Consider the following 18,606-nt stretch of genomic DNA (forward strand, 5'->3'; position numbering starts at 1 on the left):
CACGAGATTTGAGTTCAATCACACGATTTGTCCAGTGAGTAAGCGTGGTAAACAGTAAACGCTAGGCTAACGTCAGAACAGTGCTTTACTTTCAGTTGAATATGTTTACCTTATTTCTACGTTGCTGCACGGTTAGTTCGCATTCTTTCAGATACTTAATCTGCCTCGTTCGATCTCGCCAAACTGGAAATATCGTCAATGAAACCGTTGCCTGAGGTCATCACTATGTCGGACTTGCCTTTCATAATCTTTTCAACCTTTGATAAGTTCCAAAGTTTTAATCGCTCCTGACGTTTCCGTTCTTCCATTGCCAGAACCCATACATTCCACGCCCTTCTCGTGGCAAAAAATCTATTAGCCCATCGAGCTACTTTGGCTGACTGCGCTTGCTCTCGTAGTCGCAGGCGCCAAAGTAATAACATTTTAGCACGTAAGCGATCTTTGTCGTAGCTGACGGCATAAGCATGAGCATTTCGATGTGTCTGTAGGACTTGACGCCAACGAGCAATAGTAGAACCGACAAGACGGTTGTCAGTCCGATTAAAGTGGACCACAGCAACATCTGAGGAGTCTTGTGAGTAAATCGAGGGCCTAACAGGTTACTGGCCTTACCCATCCGCGCATTATTACTTGCGATTTTGGCTAACCACTTTTTCCATGCGTTTTGTAGATCCTGTCTTGAACGGAAGTCTTCATACTTTTTGCCACGCATTCGGGCTCTCCAGATTCTGATAATTGCCCGGCAAAGGAGATCATCCTGCCTGGCGAGATGCTTGTCTGCACGACGTTCCAGAAGCTAGTATATGGAATACACAGATTAGCTATGAACATTAACAAGGCGTACTGCAAAGATACTCACTTTAAGGTTCGTTTGTGTCCGTTTCCATTTCTGCATTGTCCGTTTCAATATCATTCCATCTCTGAACTTATCGCTAAGCCTAGCTTGTGCGCTGAAATCGATTTGTTGAGGTTATACTATGTTTTAAGCAAAAATGCACTTACATGCGCTTCCTCCATAGGTCAAAAGCCGTGGTCATGACCCTGCAATCTACTTTACGCGTTATGATCCTTTGATCTCCACGCAAGCTGGTAGCTTGCTTCCAGACATTCCAAAAATGCTGCAAAGACCTGAGATAAACATGTTCTGCAAAATCGTCTGCGATCACATCTAAGTTGTCCAGTACAATCAATCGTCCTTTCCATCGTCCGTGATGGCGCACAAGTAGAGTAGATCGATAATGTTTATCCGCTCGACGAGAAAGTTGAAGTAGTCGCCATTTCTCCCATGCCTCCTTCATCACTCTGTTGTCGGAGAGCATTTTAACAGTCTTCATTTTATTGCGCATATCGTTTCTCCAGGCTGCTTGTCGCCTTTGCCTCAGTCGTGCCTGCCATATTTTGAAGAATTTTTTGAGATTGCGTCTTTGGAACTGATTGACCAATTCGTTCTCAGCTACTATCCGTATATTCACGCGATTTTGCCAGCGTTGCATATACGTCTTTAGGTCAATCTTGTCTCGGGCTTCCGCAACTTGTTTATGAGTCGTCTGCGATTCGGTAAGGCTGACGGAGAAGCTTGAGATTGTGAGAGACTCACCAAAATCCATGACAAACCCTGTCGCCACATCTCTATATACCGACGAACCAGCTTGTCTTCCCGAAATTTATCAGCCGCCTTTTCATCTCGTTCCATTTGGATATTTTTCCACACATCATCCGGATTTATAGATTTCTTTTGATCTTTTGGCATATTGGGATTGCGGGACATCGCCATATTAGAGTTTAAATGTGAAGACGCCTTCGGGGGCACTAAACGCGAGGTGGGTTTCGTCAGAGCTGTTGATTTGTAGGACGGAGGGACAGGAGATAAATTTCCAACATCCTCAGACGCGACAGTTGAATCCATTTCAAAGGCCAGTGCCTTAGATGGTGGGCGGGCAGCTGATATACTTGACATATCCATTGTATCTCCCTGGAAGGGTTGTGGAAAGAAATCGGTCGGTCCTCGTCTTCGGGTGGGTATACGAGTGTCAGCTCTCGATAGGATTTCACGTTTCGATTCTGGAATCCATGATGTAGGCTGGTTTCGCTCGTTGATGGGTGTATCATAGGAGTTTTCAGAGAGTCCAGCTTGGGTCTGAGATAGGAAGGGGTGGTTGACATCAGTTTCTGATTGGAAACTTTGTAGAGGTGTGCCCGGACTCTGGAAAGATTGTGTCAGTGAGTTAGGGTGTTAGGGTAGATATGCATATGACACGTACCAAGCTAGCTTGATCTTTGACCTTTCTCCACTTCTCCCCCCAATCCTTGCCCTTCAGGTTTCCTAGCTTCAAAAGCTTTCCATAGTAGACGACTTCTTGAGGGTCTAGGCCACGTTCTTTTAGTACGTCCGAGTACGCCTTGAATATCTTAAAGAAAGTTGTGGCGGAAGGACCAGCGCGATCTATCACGGCATCCAGAATGTCGATATCTTCTGGGGAAAGATGTTGGAGTTCTGGTGCCACCGCGACAGAGGGTTCTGTCCGAGAGGAAGTGCTGAGAGCAGATGTCCTAATCGGAGGGGATGCGCGTGTAGGTTGAAAACGGTGCATTGTTTACACCAAACTATGCCGAGCAAAGTAGCATTAACAAAGACAGAGGTAAGCGTCTCTAAAGTAAGCGAAGAGCACACCAATGATCGTGACGACGCGTTATTGGCACCCGTGACCGTGTAATAATAATAATACAATAATGATAATAATTAACAAATACATGAAATACATAATCATACATTCCTTAGATTTATTTAATTAATTACATGTATAAGTTTGCTACCCTAAATCAAGACTCAAGACCACCCACCGCCGTACTCAAGGGCTCCAGCCAGACACAGAAACCGGCTGCGACCAAGCCATAGGCTGGATATCAGGGCTTTTCCAAAGTTGCCAAGACTCGTTGAAACCTTGCACATCTTCACTTGGAGGGGGAGAAATTGGTTGATGAGAAGTAACGGTCTTGATAAAATGAGAAAGACTGAAATCCATGTCGATCACCCCATGCGACCTCTCTTGATATCCAAAGCTTCCTGGGAGATCCGGTGTGTGGGAACCAGATGAATTGTCGTGATGAACGTCGGGCCAGTAGAATCCATCTGGTGGTGACACCTGACGATTTTGTGAGCTATCAAAACTTGAGGAAGAAGATCGCGATTGATGTCGTAAATGGGAATTATGGTTATTTACGAGTCCGTGTTTGTTCATCAGAGACGACAGAAACCTTGAATATAGAGCAGGGGTATGCCTTCCGTCCAATGCCACATCGTCAGATCCAAGCACGGATATCAAGCGAGATACCGTGACAATGATATCATTCTGCGTAGTATCGTCTAGGAGATGAATAAAGCGCGGTCGAAACAGCTAGACATACAGGGTGATCATTGGAAATGATTAATTGTAGGCAGTGAACAGATACTTACATTAATCAAGAAGGCCCCAGCGAAAGATACATACAAGAAGGTTGCGTCCATGGCATAACGAAGGAACCCCGTTGGGTACATTAGCTCCAACGTAATACGAATCACAGCTCGGGCAGCCTCTATTGATTTAATCAAAATTTCAGAATCTGGGCGTAAGTCTTCGATCCTTGCTTTTTGAAAGCCGACAAGGAGAACAACCAGCTTCAAATAAGCCGTGATCCTATGGTTATAATAAGTATAAAACGCCGTAAAGAGAGCAAGAAATCAACTGACATTTGTGTTGTGTTTCCGCGATAGCTACAAATAGGCATAGCTGACATCGGACTGTTAGTCATAGGCTTTATCGACGTTGAACTTAACCTACGCATGATCATATATTCCTCAGCGTATGCGGTTGCCCAAAGATCCATCTCGTGAGCTAAGATAGCCTGCGTTCTAATTGCTGCGGCTATGACCTCGTCAGGCTACAGATGAAAGATGAGCAGTGAGGTCCGAGCAGAACCAGGCCTATTTACCTGATGCCCCGGACTTGTTACGTCCTCTTTCATATATTCTCTCCACTGGGCCATATGGATAATCATCTGGACGTACCCGCATAGATGAACGTCATAAGGAGAATTTAGTGGAGACGTTTTGTACCAGTTCCGCGAGTTGCGCGCAATGTAATCATCAAGGTGTAACATGGGCAACTTTCCAAATTGGATAGCATGAGAACCGTCCACACAATAGCAGTTCAACCATGTACGAGTTCGATTCAACGCCTCTCGAATATCAAGATGGGCCGGAGGTGGCTGATTTAACCCCAGTTCTATTGCCATTCTGTTGGAGAAGTTGGCTTCTATATCACAATCAACAAAATAAGCGCTCACCGTATTGCAACACCCATCAGAAGCCAACTTCGGTCTTCAGCCCATCTTTTCTTTGGCACGGGATAGACAGCCAATATCAAGTACGCCTGGCAAACTTCCACGCTCCTGTCTCCTTCCACCAATCCTTTACCGGCGCAATCGCGCGCAAATTCCATTGCTAGCGAATAAAGATTAGGCCGAGCTGTATAATAACGTGATGCAACGGCACAGACTAGAAATAAAATTAAAGCTGTCCCTCGCTAGAAAGACATCACAGGGGCACTCACTAACGGTGAACAAAAATGGGCTGTCCCATAGCAGCTTCTCAGGCTTATGGTAGTTTTGGTCAAGAAGAGAGAAATACGGCTAGATTTGACTGTTAGGGGCGATGACATCGGAGCGGACCCTTTTGCTCACATTAACCTGATTGAAGTAACTACGTAGGCATGTATCAGCCCTGGCCGAAGAAATTACTCATGCTATCAACTTACATATCAAAAAGCTCTAGGATATCTTCAGGATATAGTCCGCAGTGTTTAACGATCGGAGGAGGAATGAATGGCAACATTCCTAAAAATAAGGTAAGATAAAGTGCACGGCTATGCAAGGGAATGATCGACCTGACGAAAAGTAAGATATGACAGCTGATTCGGGGGCTTTCCCCTTATGCATCCAATTCAGATGCTGCTGTATTTCAAGAGTATCTGATTAACGGTATATCAGTTCGTTTTAGACGCTCGATGGATTGCACTCACTATTGTCATTGAACGAGGCTTTGGAAACCCACTGGTTGACCTTCTGTTCGTTGCACCGCTGATCGTATTGCCCCAAAAGACTTTGAATGTACAAATCTTGCTCATGAGACCGTTCTTGAAGTTGTTCGTGTGTGCTAAAATACATTAAGTGACGTTCAATGACACAAGTTTAGCTTGTGCTCACTCAGCAGGTTTCCTCTTTTTCCTTTCTCGTGGATGGCATGGAAGGTTCTTCGTCTGGCATCGGCGACATTTTTTTTCCCCGGGCACGAATTCGCAACGGACCTGAAAGCATAATTCAGTTAATCAAATAATAGTTGTTGTGTTTCTTGGTCAACCTTGACAGATTTGCAGTCGACGCATGCACCAGATCTTTCAAAAGATTAAGTCGGACAAACGAAGTCTTCTGAATAATTAACATACGGTTTCTTGGGGCCAACTCGATTGCGCTGAACATGTTCATCAGAGGCCTCAACACTATCCGTATCATCGTTCATGAAGCTGAAAGTTCGCGATGCCGCCACTTGAGAAGGCATTATTTTGGAAGTTGTATGGATGATCTACGTCTAAACTTGACACTTCAGCCAAGCTATGCGTAGGGAGACCAATGGACTCACAATATGTGTGTACGTGGTTAGACTGTTTGCGTTGTGGAAACTAGTAGGAGCTGTAGATGAAGATGTAAAGGACGCCAAATTTCGACTTAGCGAACGAGATGATGTGAGTATTAATATATGTTGTTCCTATGAAGGTACCGATGTCTGCGGTGCATAACGTGGGCCTGTGTACTTAAGTACTAAATCCGACTATTGATCGTAACAGATCTATTACCTTCCATCCAATATGTCCGTCGACTACATCGAGTCCCGAAGTAGGCCGTTGTTGACGCCCGTAAGGGTTGGCCTTGGGCAAGTTGCGTAATATGACACTCGCAGCTGTACAAGAAAGAAGTTACTAATGGACTAAGATTTTCTTCCCAAAAGAGAATATGCAAACACGTTGAAACATGAACCAATCTTGAAACCGGAGGCCATTCCAATATGTGTGCGTATCAATTGATTTGCAAAATTGAGGCTTCGAGACGACTCGTTTGGGCTGATGTGAACATGCAGAAGAGTATTTGCAGCATTTAGATGCATGGTTCCCAGGTGGCAAGGACCCTGAAGACGATCTTCCGAGCGCTCCCGGCCGGCGCTGAGCGCTGGATGTAGGCATGTGGCTTAGGCAAGCGTAGTCGTCGGTCAACAACTTGACAAGATCATTGATCTTCTTGTGAACCAGTTCTGCGCCGAGCTGCCGTGCGACGATCTTATTTCCCACAGTAAACACAGGCTAGAAACACCGGTAAACTTCCATCCACCCCCTTGCACGGACTTCAGAGTCACCATTGGCTAAGATACATTCTTGATACATCCTCTCCGAACGTCAGTTTCTCCCTCGTGTCGTCTCGGCAAGCACTATTCCTGCTCGTGGCAACAGAACACTCGTTTGTCTGTCCCATAACACCAACTAGCTTGGTATCGGGGTTCTTTTGGCTGAGCTAACTCGAACATGGCTGAAGTTTCCCAAAAAAAACACCCTGATTTTTGAATCTGCACTCCTATCTCGACATGTTCTATTTTATCTCTAATTGCTGAGTGACGTTGATTCATTTATCCCCATCGACAATCTTCAGCGTGATTATGTGAACATACCGGCGACCTCTGGGCCGAAAGTCATGTTCATGACCGTTTATCTATTATCCTAGTCCTCTCCCACTCTGAAATATACGCCCTGCAAATCTCCTCATTCATCATATCGACCTCATGTCAGCGACTACCAGCACCAGCGACAATGCTCGTCACGCACTCGAAATGGAATCCGAACTTATGCGTCGCTTTCCCGTACCACCGACATTTGAATCCAAGCTTGAGGAGCGGGACTACTTGAAATTCCGACTCGCCCAAGCGTTTCGCATCTTTGGTACATCTGATACATCCTCTACGCGAAATAAGCTCATTGTTTTTTCTTTACTTCTAAGGTAATCTGGGATATAATGAGGGTGTCGCCGGCCATATCACTGTGCGGGTAAGTAGTATGCGAGCACAAGACCTGGCATGAAACTGTTGGCCGTACTTACTCTAAATTGACGATCATAGGACCCAATAAAGCCCGATTGTTTCTGGGTCAATCCATTTGCAAGTCATTGGTCACTAAACATCTAGACCCCATGTCTAATAGGCTTTCAGGGATTGCACTTCAGTTTAATCCAACCATCGGATTTACTTCTGGTGGAGTGCGTATTTTAATCTAGGTCATGATATGCTGATCTCATGAATTTATAGTCATCAAGGCAAAATCCTCGTGCGCAGTGTCAATCCTTTTTGCCTTCATTATTCAAATGACTTTACCAGGACGAATCAGGACCAAGGAGGATTCTGAACGTGGCGGCCTACATGATCCATTCGACTTTACATGCTGCGCGGCCCGATGTTTTATGTGCGGCCCACACACATTCCATCCATGGGAAAGCTTTTTCTACTCTGGGAATCCCACTTGATATGCTGACCCAGGACACATGCGCATTTCATGACGTAATTTTTTTTTTAATTTGCGGTCCGAGCTGGCAGATTTTGACCCCCAATGCTATCTATAAATAGGATCACGTCGTCTATACTCAGTTCAAGGGTGTAGTTTTGGACCTTGAGGAAGGCAAGGCCATAGCGGCGGCCCTTGGAAGCAAGAAGGTACTGTTTTTTAAATGCAATTTTTGTCCGCTTTCTGAACCAGGCAGCGTAGGCCGCAATATTGCAAAACCATGGAATTCTAGTTGCGACGGATTCTATTGAAGCAACAGTTTTCTTTTTCATCGCTTTAGAAAAGGCGTGTCAAGTCCAACTTTTAGCCGACGCCGCTGCTGGTGGAACAGGCAGAGCTACTGTCAAAATTGCTCCTGATGATGCTCTCAATACCTACAAGAAAAATGGCACTCTTCGAGTTGGATGGTTCCAAGGCCTCCCTGAATTTCAGCTCTTGGAAGCTCGTGAAGGCAAAACTTTCAACTCCACGAAATAATGATGACTCTCCATGACATCTTCTTATTCCCACCTGTACAACGTACGCCGTGTATTATTATCAAGCCATATGTCATTCCGTTATTCTCATGTGGAACAACTACCAACGTTTAATGTTATTCTGCAAACGTGCGCTCAGACGCTTGCCTGATATCTTTGACAATTTGCGAGTTAACGACGGCAAACGGGATTTAGTGAGGGTCAGATGAACAGGATTCTACTCAAAGCTTCTGTTCCCTAGCATATAAGAGGCCGGATAAGTTGCATGCCTCCCAAAGTCAGCTTCAATTATGCGTCTTCTGGCATTCGCCCACATCATCTGCCTGTCGGTTAATCTCATCTCCGCAAATCACAACGTATACGAGAGAAATCTTGCCTACAAGTCACCGTTTGTTGACCACCCTCAGGTACGAAGCAGTATTGTTAAGCGCTGGACTCTTGTTGTTAATTATCACCGCGACTTCAGCTTGCCCACAACACTAGAAACCTCCATGACACCAACATTCAACGCCGACAAACTATTGATGCGGCCAGTTTCAAAGATGAGCATTACATTACTTTCTATGGATCAGATTTTAGCAATGTAAGTTTCTTTCTTAATCCTCTTTCCAGGAATAACCGTAGTGATGAAACTATAGAGTCCCTTTATATGGAGTGGAGGAGTAAACTTCACACACTCAGGTACGCCTTTCTTTTTGTCTCACAACGAGCGCTTATCTTCCCTTTTTATTTAAATTACTTTTGGGCAGTCGCCAGTGTAGGTCTCACAACATACCCTTTCATGTTTAAAACTTACCATTGTTTACCAGGGAGATCCGTTCGATACATCCGTTCTTCTTTGGACGCGTGCTGTTCCAATTTCCTCTACTGGTGCTTTACCGGACCAAAGCGTGCCTGTTTGCTTATCTTTCAAAATTGCTACCACCTCCGACCTATCTGGAAAAATCATAGATAGTGGAGAAGCTTTTACCAGCTATGACGTTGACTGGACAGTTAAGGTTGAAGCCTCGGGTTTGAAACCGGATACAAAATACTTCTATCAATTCAGCGACTGTGCTTCAAAAACATCAAGTCCTATTGGCTCCACCCGAACAATCGCAAGTGCAAATAGTATGTCTCAAGAACGGTCCCAACCTCCCGTCTGTCTGACAGCTTGACACCAGCTGCGGCTCGCTCCGTTAACGGCGGAAAACCTTTGGTTCTGGCAGTGTTTTCGTGTTCTCAGTATCAAGCCGGTACGGCTATCTAACACCTGACGGTTTCTGAAAAGACTTAATGTTCCCTGAGCAAGGATGGTTCAACGCATATGGCTTTGCTGCCCATAATACGACAGCAGATATATTTATACACCTTGGTGATTATGTGCGTCAGGCATCTAAGAAGCTTATGTGTTCTATGGAAAACTGATCTTGTCTTCAATAGATTTACGAATCTTTGGGTAGTGGGTAAGTTCCAACCCAGGACTCCAATTTTAGCTGTAAATTTACCGACTTGGATTACTCTCTCCAGTGCCAAGATCGGCAGACAAACTCTGGGCCGCGAGCTGGCGACCATTCACGACTATCGACAACGACTCAACCAATACAGAACGGATCAGAGCCTTGTTACTGCGCACCAGAATGCCCCATGGATTACAGTTTGGTATGTTCACCCTATTCACTGTCTAAAATGTTACTGAAAAGAACGTCATGCTCTGAAATGATCCAAAAGGGCAAGCACCCTCTTCCTCGTTATGTCTTTTCTTCTTACGCATTTTGGGTATTATAGGATGACCATGAGGGACGCATTTTCAACTTGCTCATATTGCTTACTTCATCTAACCGGTTCTAATAACGGCGTAAATAGGTCGCAGACAACTCCTGGAAGGCAGGCACGGCAGATTCTAATGACACCACCATTGGCTGCGCCTTTTCTCCCTCGGGAGCGTGTTTCACTGATCGGAAGCTGGCGGCCGTGCGCGCTTATCACGAATGGATGCCAATCCGTCAGGTCGACCCCCAGGACAAGCTCAGGATATGGAGAAACTTCCAAATTGGAAAGCTACTAGATCTTACCATGCTTGATACTCGTAAGTTTCTGATTATCTCTGTTTCTTGCAATTTCTTGATGATGGCCTATATGTGACGCTGTGTTTTGTCCAGGTCAATATGACCGGGATCTTACTGATGTAGGTTGTTTTTCTTGGATTCGTCTCCACATGATTCCAACACGGCGTACTCACTCGGTCTTTATTAGGTTTACTACAACACCGGTAAGTCACAAAAATGAACCAGGCCTTGGTGACCGACGTAATGATGGTTCTATTTTTAGAATGTATGTTGGGACTTAGATCCATTTGCTATGACATGAACAAAACATCGACATTGTCACTCAACTGCTTTTATAGATGTGAACACTATTTCCTCATTTGCGAACCGGTCGCTGATGGGAGCCGCCCAAGAACAATGTAAAAACCCCTGTCATGGCCACTCATATGGCGCACTGACGGTAGCATATTCAGGGCTGTTCGATACAGTGTCGGAGTCCGAGAAGCGAGGAGCGGTTTGGCGTGTTCTAGGGTGAGCATTGTGGTTGGGAATCTCAAGTTAGAAGTTATCTCAGCTTGTAATTTAGTCAACAGATAGTTTTCACACAACTAAACGAATCAGGAGCATGTGGGCGTTTACTCTCAATCAGACATTGTTTTTCGGCGCTGACCTAACATCACTAATTTGCGTCAGTTGACTTGGTTAGTGTAACGAGGCTGTATTTTATGGTGCTTCATTTAATTTAAATTCGAAAGGATGCATGGGATGGATACCGGGCCAATCGTGCTCGCGTGCTCGACCATCTCTACAACAACAAGATCAGCAATACCATCATTTTATCTGGAGACAGCCACGCTAACTGGGTATCTGATCTAGCTCGTAGGTCCACTCTATGACTGATATTTGGTAGGTGCACTAACAACTTGTTTCAATTTCTACAGATCCCAATGACACAGTAACGTATGCATCATAGGAATTGTTCAGTTTGATTATTGTTGTACTAACTGGTTGTAGCTACAACCCTACCACGGGTGCAGGTGCTATTGGTGTGGAGTTTGCGGGTACTGCCGTTACATCAGGGTCTGCCTTTGGTAGTGGTATCACTCCTGAGAAGGCAGATGTTATATCACGCACTCTCGTCGATGTCAATGCTGACCTTCAATGGAGCGAAGGATCTTATCGTGGCTTCTTCACATTGTCGATTGACTCAGACCATCTGAATGCTACCTACTATGCTATGCGGAACGTCTGTAAGTTCTATTTTACTTGTTCTTTCATTTTGCGACTGGGTCTAATTGGCATTTCTATGACTTTCTCAGCTTTCGCTAATCTTGATGGATTTGCGAGCGCACAATTCACCGTCAAGGCTGGACAAAATAGACTCTCACGACCAGTCGCTGGTGGATCTGTCAACGCGGGCGTGTTGAAGTCCCAATTATAGAAATTCAATTTGCAGTTTTGAGAGGTTTACCACTCCTTTTTTGCTATGACACCATTGTCGCGTATTGGTATATCATTATGGATATCTTGTCTCTATGAAAAATTATACTCCGAATCCGACCTCTTTCCCTTGTAGCTAAGATGTGTTACAACACGGTTTGAATACATCCATTTTGTTTGACTGTTCTAAACGAACAAGTTTACGTTTTTTTGACTCGTTTCGAATTTTGCGCCTCAATTATTTTGCCTCAAAGAATGTCTGAAAGAAGTTGTATAATTGCTCAGCGTCTGGTGTATGTAAGGAGGGGTAGAGTACCCATGTGGGTACGGTGAGCGTCCGGGAGAAGATCGACAACGGGGCCAAGAACTGTAAACAGTGAGCAGAGATTTGAACGGACGGCAAGATAATCACGGACGAAAACTTCGCATTGACGGTGGGAGGCGCTGCACGGCTAATTCAGTGACAAGTCCAGTCCAATCTCAGTATGGAGGTGGAGGTTATCCCCAAATGGAGGTACGTGGCTGAGGTGACACCCACAAGCAAAACAGCTGCGCAGCAGAACCAATTGAAGACCTTTCAACACATTTCAAGGAATCGTGTCACCGTGCATGAGCTATGGTAATTAATTTGGGCACCAAGCAGTCGGCACGGCACGCAGGCTTCAATGGCTATATTTAACTAGGAATGGCTGCATGACAGTCCGCGTTTGCTGCCGGAAAGTCCTACTCGGGTACTAGGTTTTCTCCGAAATGTTAATTCTGAGAACTTCAAGTTGAAGAATACTGATACATACGTACATAGCAGGTAAATTTCTAGAAACATGAGAGAACTTTGCATAACTTTTTGCATTCGGCATGACTACATCTTTGTTCTATCTTTTTTTGGTGGATCAGTACTATCGCATCCATCAAGGCTCCTAAGTGTCAAATCCATCCTTCAAGAAGCGATATGCATCAGCTTTGAAATTTGGTAAATAATTGGAAGAAAAAAAACGAATATATACTAGCTCCATACCCTTCAAAATCAATACCAGTGTCTTTATTTTTTATCTGCTTTGGGTGGTTGACCCTGGGTTGACCTAATCTACTTAAAACATTGAGGTGCCTTGTACCACATTTGCAGCATTCATTCGTCAAGTCAATGCCGATGCCGCACGGATCAAAATTCCTGATAACAATCCAGGAAATTGCCGATACAAAGGACTTTAACTCAGAGTGCTGGATTCCACTAGTATCCCTGTATGCTGATATCGGGTACGGAGGTTTGATTCATCATAGCAGGTTTTTCCAGGTCTTTCCATGTAGATCTAAAAAAACCGGCTGATTACACCATCAAGATGAAAATCTGGACGAGACGATTTGGTGCAGTGGATATACGGCAAATACTTTACCGAGCATACTGTACCGACACTGATGCACAGTTTCGCACTCAATAGTATCCAGCACAGAGCGTTCAGATGAATAATACTAGGAAGCCAAGCTATTTTAAAACTCGTAAAATGCTAACTCTGCCGTCATGTTTGGCTAATTAAAGCTTGGGGTGGATGTGTCATGCCGCGGAACTTGGTCATTAAACGCATCGGGCATCCCAGTGCGTGCCCGAGAAGCCTTACCCTGAGCGTAGTCGACGGCAGGTTAGCGGTTAAGCGCCAACTCATACTTGTATGAGATGAGAAATCACTCCCCTCGTGAACTGTCTCAATTCACATGGACTATGTTGCATTACCAATGAACGCCAGTCTGTTGTGCGCAATGTGCAATCGAGAGAGAAAATTACCCCGATTGGAAAAAATTCAACTCAATCTATCTCACTGGGGCACAAAAGTCACTCAAAGTCGATCGGCAGCCGCTTTGATAATATTAAAATGAGGTAAATCACTCGGATTCGACTTATTCCAACCGCTATCTTTTACGCCAGGCACATTCAGCACCCTCACAACTTGGAAGAGCCAACAATCAAATCATGTGAACCAGACGCCAAAAAAAACCAGTTGAAGCAAGATCACTGCTCCTCCCTATCCGCGTAAATTGATATGATGGCCTGCCTCCGAATCCCAAGGCTCTTCTAACTTAACCCGCCCATTAGCAAGCTACTACCCCACGGGATCCATTCGGAATTCTCCATCCGATTTCAGTCAGACTCGTTTATTCTATGCTTGCCAACCGTATTCACACCGCGTGAACGGGTTTCGACGGCTAGACAATAGTCTTGGTTCAAAATTTCAAATACTCTCTCGTCAGCGCTTAATTGTATGTGTGTACTTGTAACTCCAATCTATGCCCAAATGATACCTTGCATAGTGTTTTTATTTTTACGAAGGCAACATCAAGCCACGGTGTTATGCATTGTTCACTTCTAATTATGGACACTGTCGATCTATATTTGGTTCTTGTCGTTTTGATGGAAAGATTTTGTCAAGAGACTAGAAATCTGAAAATTCAAATTTAGGTGTAGTAGTTCGGATGAGTGCGGCGAAGATTACCACATCCTAGTAGAGCCTTCTATGCCTCAGTGTCGTACATATATGTATTTTTCAATGGTCGAATAGTTTCATTCCAATCCAGTGATGACTTCGGCCGACTCTTGCCTTTTCCAACTTGATTTCCAACGAGTCAACATAACGTTCTTTCTACAAATTCTAGTCAATGGGTGAAATTTCGACGTGATGTGATATCTGGAACACTATCACCTTCCATTCATGCCATTATCTGAGCTGATTCTCCGTCGAGTCAGTAGCCTGCCTTTTGAATTTCAATTCTGTAAGGTTAGCCCAGTTTCGCATAGCATTTCAAACGTTCGTAGGTGATCATAGTGTTCCCACCAGTGGTTGAAGATGTCTGATGAGTGTTTTCATACCAAACTGAAGCATCATGTTTCCCTGACTCCTGAGTAACCAACTTGCCTTTTGAATTTCAATTCCACAACGTTAGATTCCTGACCAACTTTGCTAATAACTTTTGCTTATTAGCTTTTCGAAATCTCCGTCCAATGTGCATGGTTTTTTGATTAGGCATTCACATAACATCTCTTTCCAGTCAATAATCAACCGTGATCACTTAACGACTCGGAAACAGCTTCATTCCATTCCAGAATCATTGAACCTGATCACAGTCCGCCGAAAAAGTAACTCGCCTCCCCAAAATTCAATTCAACATAATCAATATCTTGTCTTCTCAATAGGTGAAAAGAGTTTGACTGTTTCACCGATAGCAAGTAGCTTGCTTTCATTAAATGAAATTACAAATGACATTACATTCAATCCTATAAGTGGTGTTCCGTAGTTTGCCATTTGAATATCCCTAACATGAAGAGCTGCATTTCAATCTGTCAGCTAGAACCAAGAATCCGTCTGATACTGAATACCACTAGCACTACTTACAAGTTTCAACCCCATAAACGAAACAAACCAAGTCGATCAATCTTCCCATTCAACGAGCGCCATAACACAACTCCCAAAAGGCAAGTTATCAACTCATATCCATATCCATATCCAGCATCACACCAAACAAGATTCGAAATCAAAATTAATTGAATTCAAAAAAAAGATCCAGTACTATATACAAGTCTCAAACCGTGATATTACAAGCAAAAAAGAGAGGTAAAAAAAAGAGAAACAGAAAAAAAAAAGATGCGTCAAGAGAAATATGGATTGCGAAGGGATCTAGTTATCATTACATTGGCGTCATTATTTTTGTGCAGCGTAAGATGTGAATGTGAATCTGTGAATGTGTGTGTGTGTGTGTGTGTGGTAGCGAGGCGACGAGGCGTGCGATGCAAAAAGAAAAAGATGACGAGGCGAGGAGAAGAAATAAAGAAAGGCGATTAGTCAACCTCCTCCACGCTGGGTCCGTCCTCAGAGGCTCCGGGGAATCCACCAGGAGCACCTCCGGGAGCACCGCCAGGGAATCCGCCTGGGGCACCACCAGCTGCACCGTAGAGTTTCTGCATGATGGGGCTAGAAGAAAAAAAAGAAACATCAGCACTATGATCAAGAAAGCAAAGGGCGAAAAGAAACATACTTGGCAATAGCTTCCAACTCCTTCTGCTTCTCCTCGTACTCCTCCTTGGATCCCTCCTGGGAGGCGTCGAGCCATGAGATGGTCTCGTTGACGGCAGTCTCGAGCTTGGTCTTGTCAGCAGGCTCGAACTTGCCAGCGAGCTTCTCGTCAGTGATCGAGTTGCGGAGGTTGTAGGCGTAGGACTCGAGAGCGTTCTTGGCAGTGATGCGGGCAGCAGCGGCCTCATCCTCAGCTAGAAGAAGAAGAAAGTCAGAATCAAGACCAATCAACTAGGTCAAAGAAAGGACATACCCTTGTACTTCTCGGCCTCCTCAACCATGCGCTCAATCTCCTCCTTGGAGAGACGGCCCTTGTCGTTGGTGATGGTGATGCGGTTCGACTTGCCGGTGGTCTTGTCGGACGCAGAGACGTTCAAGATACCGTTAGCATCAATGTCAAAGGTGACCTCGATCTGGGGTACACCACGGGGTGCAGGGGGGATACCAGAGAGCTCGAACTTGCCGAGCAAGTTGTTGTCCTTGGTGCGCGCACGCTCACCCTCGTACACCTGGATAAGCACACCGGGCTGGTTGTCGGAGTAGGTGGAGAAGATCTCAGACTTCTTGGTGGGGACGGTGGTGTTGCGCTTGATGAGGGCGGTCATGACACCACCAGCGGTCTCGATACCGAGGGAGAGAGGGGAGACATCGAGGAGCAGGAGATCCTGGGTCTTCTCAGAGGTGTCACCGGAAAGAATGGCGGCCTGGACAGCGGCACCGTAGGCGACGGCCTCGTCGGGGTTGATGCTCTTGTTGGGCTCCTTGCCGTTGAAAAAGTCAGAGACGAGCTTGACGATACGGGGGATACGGGTGGATCCACCGACGAGGACGATCTCGTGCACGTTGGACTTGTCGATCTTGGAGTCGCGGAGGACCTTCTCGACGGGCTCGAGGGTGCTGCGGAAGAGGTCCTGGCAGAGTTCCTCGAAGCGAGCACGGGTGAGGGAGGTGTAGAAGTCGATACCCTCGAAGAGAGAGTCGATTTCGATGGAGGTCTGGGTGGCGGAGGAGAGGGTACGCTTGGCACGCTCGCAGGCGGTGCGGAGACGGCGGACAGCACGGGGGTTGGAAGAGAGATCCTTCTTGTTCTTGCGCTTGAACTCCTGGATGAAGTGGTTGACGAGACGGTTGTCAAAGTCCTCACCACCAAGATGGGTGTCACCGGCGGTGGCCTTGACCTCGAAGATACCCTCCTCGATGGTCAAGAGAGACACATCGAAGGTTCCTCCTCCGAGATCGAAGATGAGGACGTTGCGCTCGCCGACGACCTTCTTGTCGAGACCGTAGGCAATGGCGGCGGCGGTGGGCTCGTTGATGATACGGAGAACATTCATGCCAGAGATGGTTCCGGCATCCTTGGTAGCCTGACGCTGGGAGTCGTTGAAGTAGGCGGGGACAGTGACGACGGCGTTGGTGACGGTGGTTCCGAGGTAAGCCTCGGCGGTCTCCTTCATCTTGAGAAGAATCATGGAAGAAATTTCCTCAGGGGACTATAAAAGGCAACAAGTTAGCCAAAGTTGACACACAGCCGAGGGAGGGGGGAAACAACTTACGAATTCCTTCTGCTCGCCACGGTACTCGACACGGACGTAGGGCTTGCCCTCCTTGCTGAAGACGGTGAAGGGGAAGTGCTTCACATCAGACTGCACCTCGGGGTCGTCAAACTTGCGACCAATAAGACGCTTAGCATCAAAGACACTGCAAAAAAAGACAATTTAGAACTCTACTCAAAAAGACAAGAAACCAAAAAGGACATACGTGTTGTGGGGGTTCATGGCGACCTGATTTTTGGCAGCATCGCCAATCAGACGCTCGTTGTCGGAGAAGGAGACATAAGAGGGCGTCGTTCGGTTTCCTTGGTCGTTGGCGATGATCTCAACACGATCGTTTTGCCAGACACCCACACATCTAAAAAGTAAAAGTCAGCAATCGTCATCGCGCACAATTATGAAAAAATTACGTACGAGTAGGTTGTTCCAAGATCAATGCCGATAGCTTTTGAGGTAGACATTGCGTATTAAGGTCTAGAGTAGAAGATGAATATAAAAAAATACGCGAGAGTTGTTTTGGAGAGGAGAGGTAACGAACTTGAAGTGGGTATTTGAGAGTCGAGGAAATTTGTGCAGAACTGGGAGCCATCTGTTCCACATTTTATATATTCTCTCCCTTTGGAACACACCAGAAACCTTGCGAATCCTCTGGAACCTCTTAGAAATCACGTGACTCGATATTGGTGACTGTACCTTTTGCGTCATTTCCTCTTTTGGCAATTTGCAGTGCATCATGGCTTGCTGTGCTCGATTCGCATCAGTTCCAGGTCTTTCTTCATCAGTCTTTTTCATCTTTCAACTTGACTGACATTCCTCAAGAAAGCAATAGATCCCGTTGGAAGGTGCTAGATAAACTTATCGCGAATCCGCGTTTAATCCTCATGTTATCGGAAGATATGCTATGATCCATTATGCATGCATGCAGCGCTAAAGAAAAAGAGAGAAAAACAACAACAACAACAGAAGAACCGAGCAGATAGAATTAAAGGGGAAAGGAAAAAAACAACACCACAGTAAGGTCCATGGAAAAAAAAATATAACGCGTGTCAATTTGAGTACAACTATCGTATCGTGTTCAGGAGATCATCATCACTTCCACTAACGAGTTCTCGATTCTCCGTTTGTCTGTTAAAAAAAGGGGTAAAAAGAAACAGGAGACAAGCAGCGCGTATGAGTTGGGTTAAGCTTGATAAAATCAGCGAGGCCTTTGGAGTACAGGCGTGTCTAAACTTCGGTGAGCCTCTAGATCTTGCAATACAGTCGGGTCGACTGTGATAGTATCAAATCGGGGAGGGATACAATGAGGTGAACATGTCGTGAGCAAAGTGAAACACAAATACCTGGAAGGACGCTCCTTCGGCGCACGTGCAGGCTCTCAGACGCGTGTTCATGGTTGCCTACTTGAGGTAGAGGCCTCTAAA

At 45.5% G+C, this 18,606-nt stretch overlaps 5 protein-coding genes across 5 annotated transcripts; 2 read left to right on the top strand and 3 right to left on the bottom strand.

Moving 5' to 3' along the window:
• Positions 1–155: 155 nt before the first annotated feature.
• Positions 156–2,591, bottom strand: JR316_0003816 (uncharacterized protein; the record flags this gene model as incomplete). The annotated part of the gene is made up of 6 exons (XM_047889586.1): positions 156–562; positions 613–796; positions 860–950; positions 1,003–1,547; positions 1,598–2,203; positions 2,262–2,591. 6 exons carry the CDS (start codon positions 2,589–2,591, stop codon positions 156–158), a joined length of 2,163 nt encoding a protein of 720 aa, XP_047751960.1.
• A 258-nt stretch (positions 2,592–2,849) lies between these two features.
• On the bottom strand, positions 2,850–5,593 carry JR316_0003817 (Protein priB; the record flags this gene model as incomplete). The annotated part of the gene is made up of 14 exons (XM_047889587.1): positions 2,850–3,395; positions 3,455–3,674; positions 3,728–3,767; positions 3,819–3,918; positions 3,970–4,273; positions 4,324–4,534; positions 4,590–4,668; positions 4,720–4,738; positions 4,794–4,872; positions 4,923–4,989; positions 5,038–5,191; positions 5,242–5,342; positions 5,396–5,429; positions 5,481–5,593. The coding sequence occupies 14 exons, from the start codon at positions 5,591–5,593 to the stop codon at positions 2,850–2,852; spliced, it is 2,067 nt and encodes a 688-aa protein (XP_047751961.1).
• A 1,269-nt stretch (positions 5,594–6,862) lies between these two features.
• Positions 6,863–8,111, top strand: JR316_0003818 (Meiotically up-regulated gene 14 protein; the record flags this gene model as incomplete). Its single annotated transcript, XM_047889588.1, has 8 exons — positions 6,863–7,019; positions 7,078–7,124; positions 7,196–7,234; positions 7,286–7,332; positions 7,382–7,400; positions 7,451–7,630; positions 7,697–7,783; positions 7,836–8,111. The coding sequence occupies 8 exons, from the start codon at positions 6,863–6,865 to the stop codon at positions 8,109–8,111; spliced, it is 852 nt and encodes a 283-aa protein (XP_047751962.1).
• A 289-nt stretch (positions 8,112–8,400) lies between these two features.
• JR316_0003819 (Alkaline phosphatase D) lies at positions 8,401–11,578 on the top strand (the record flags this gene model as incomplete). Its single annotated transcript, XM_047889589.1, has 14 exons — positions 8,401–8,517; positions 8,577–8,693; positions 8,920–9,220; positions 9,381–9,472; positions 9,533–9,555; positions 9,620–9,755; positions 9,956–10,178; positions 10,252–10,277; positions 10,346–10,361; positions 10,831–10,838; positions 10,893–11,016; positions 11,079–11,097; positions 11,152–11,387; positions 11,457–11,578. 14 exons carry the CDS (start codon positions 8,401–8,403, stop codon positions 11,576–11,578), a joined length of 1,560 nt encoding a protein of 519 aa, XP_047751963.1.
• Positions 11,579–15,400: 3,822 nt separating this feature from the next.
• Positions 15,401–17,646, bottom strand: JR316_0003820 (Homospermidine synthase 1; the record flags this gene model as incomplete). The annotated part of the gene is made up of 6 exons (XM_047889590.1): positions 15,401–15,533; positions 15,598–15,829; positions 15,889–17,125; positions 17,189–17,333; positions 17,394–17,543; positions 17,600–17,646. The coding sequence occupies 6 exons, from the start codon at positions 17,644–17,646 to the stop codon at positions 15,401–15,403; spliced, it is 1,944 nt and encodes a 647-aa protein (XP_047751964.1).
• Between the last annotated feature and the right edge of the window lie 960 nt (positions 17,647–18,606).

This window comes from Psilocybe cubensis, chromosome 3 (genome assembly GCF_017499595.1).
Source record: "Psilocybe cubensis strain MGC-MH-2018 chromosome 3, whole genome shotgun sequence".
Taxonomy (NCBI): Eukaryota; Fungi; Basidiomycota; class Agaricomycetes; order Agaricales; family Agrocybaceae; genus Psilocybe; species Psilocybe cubensis.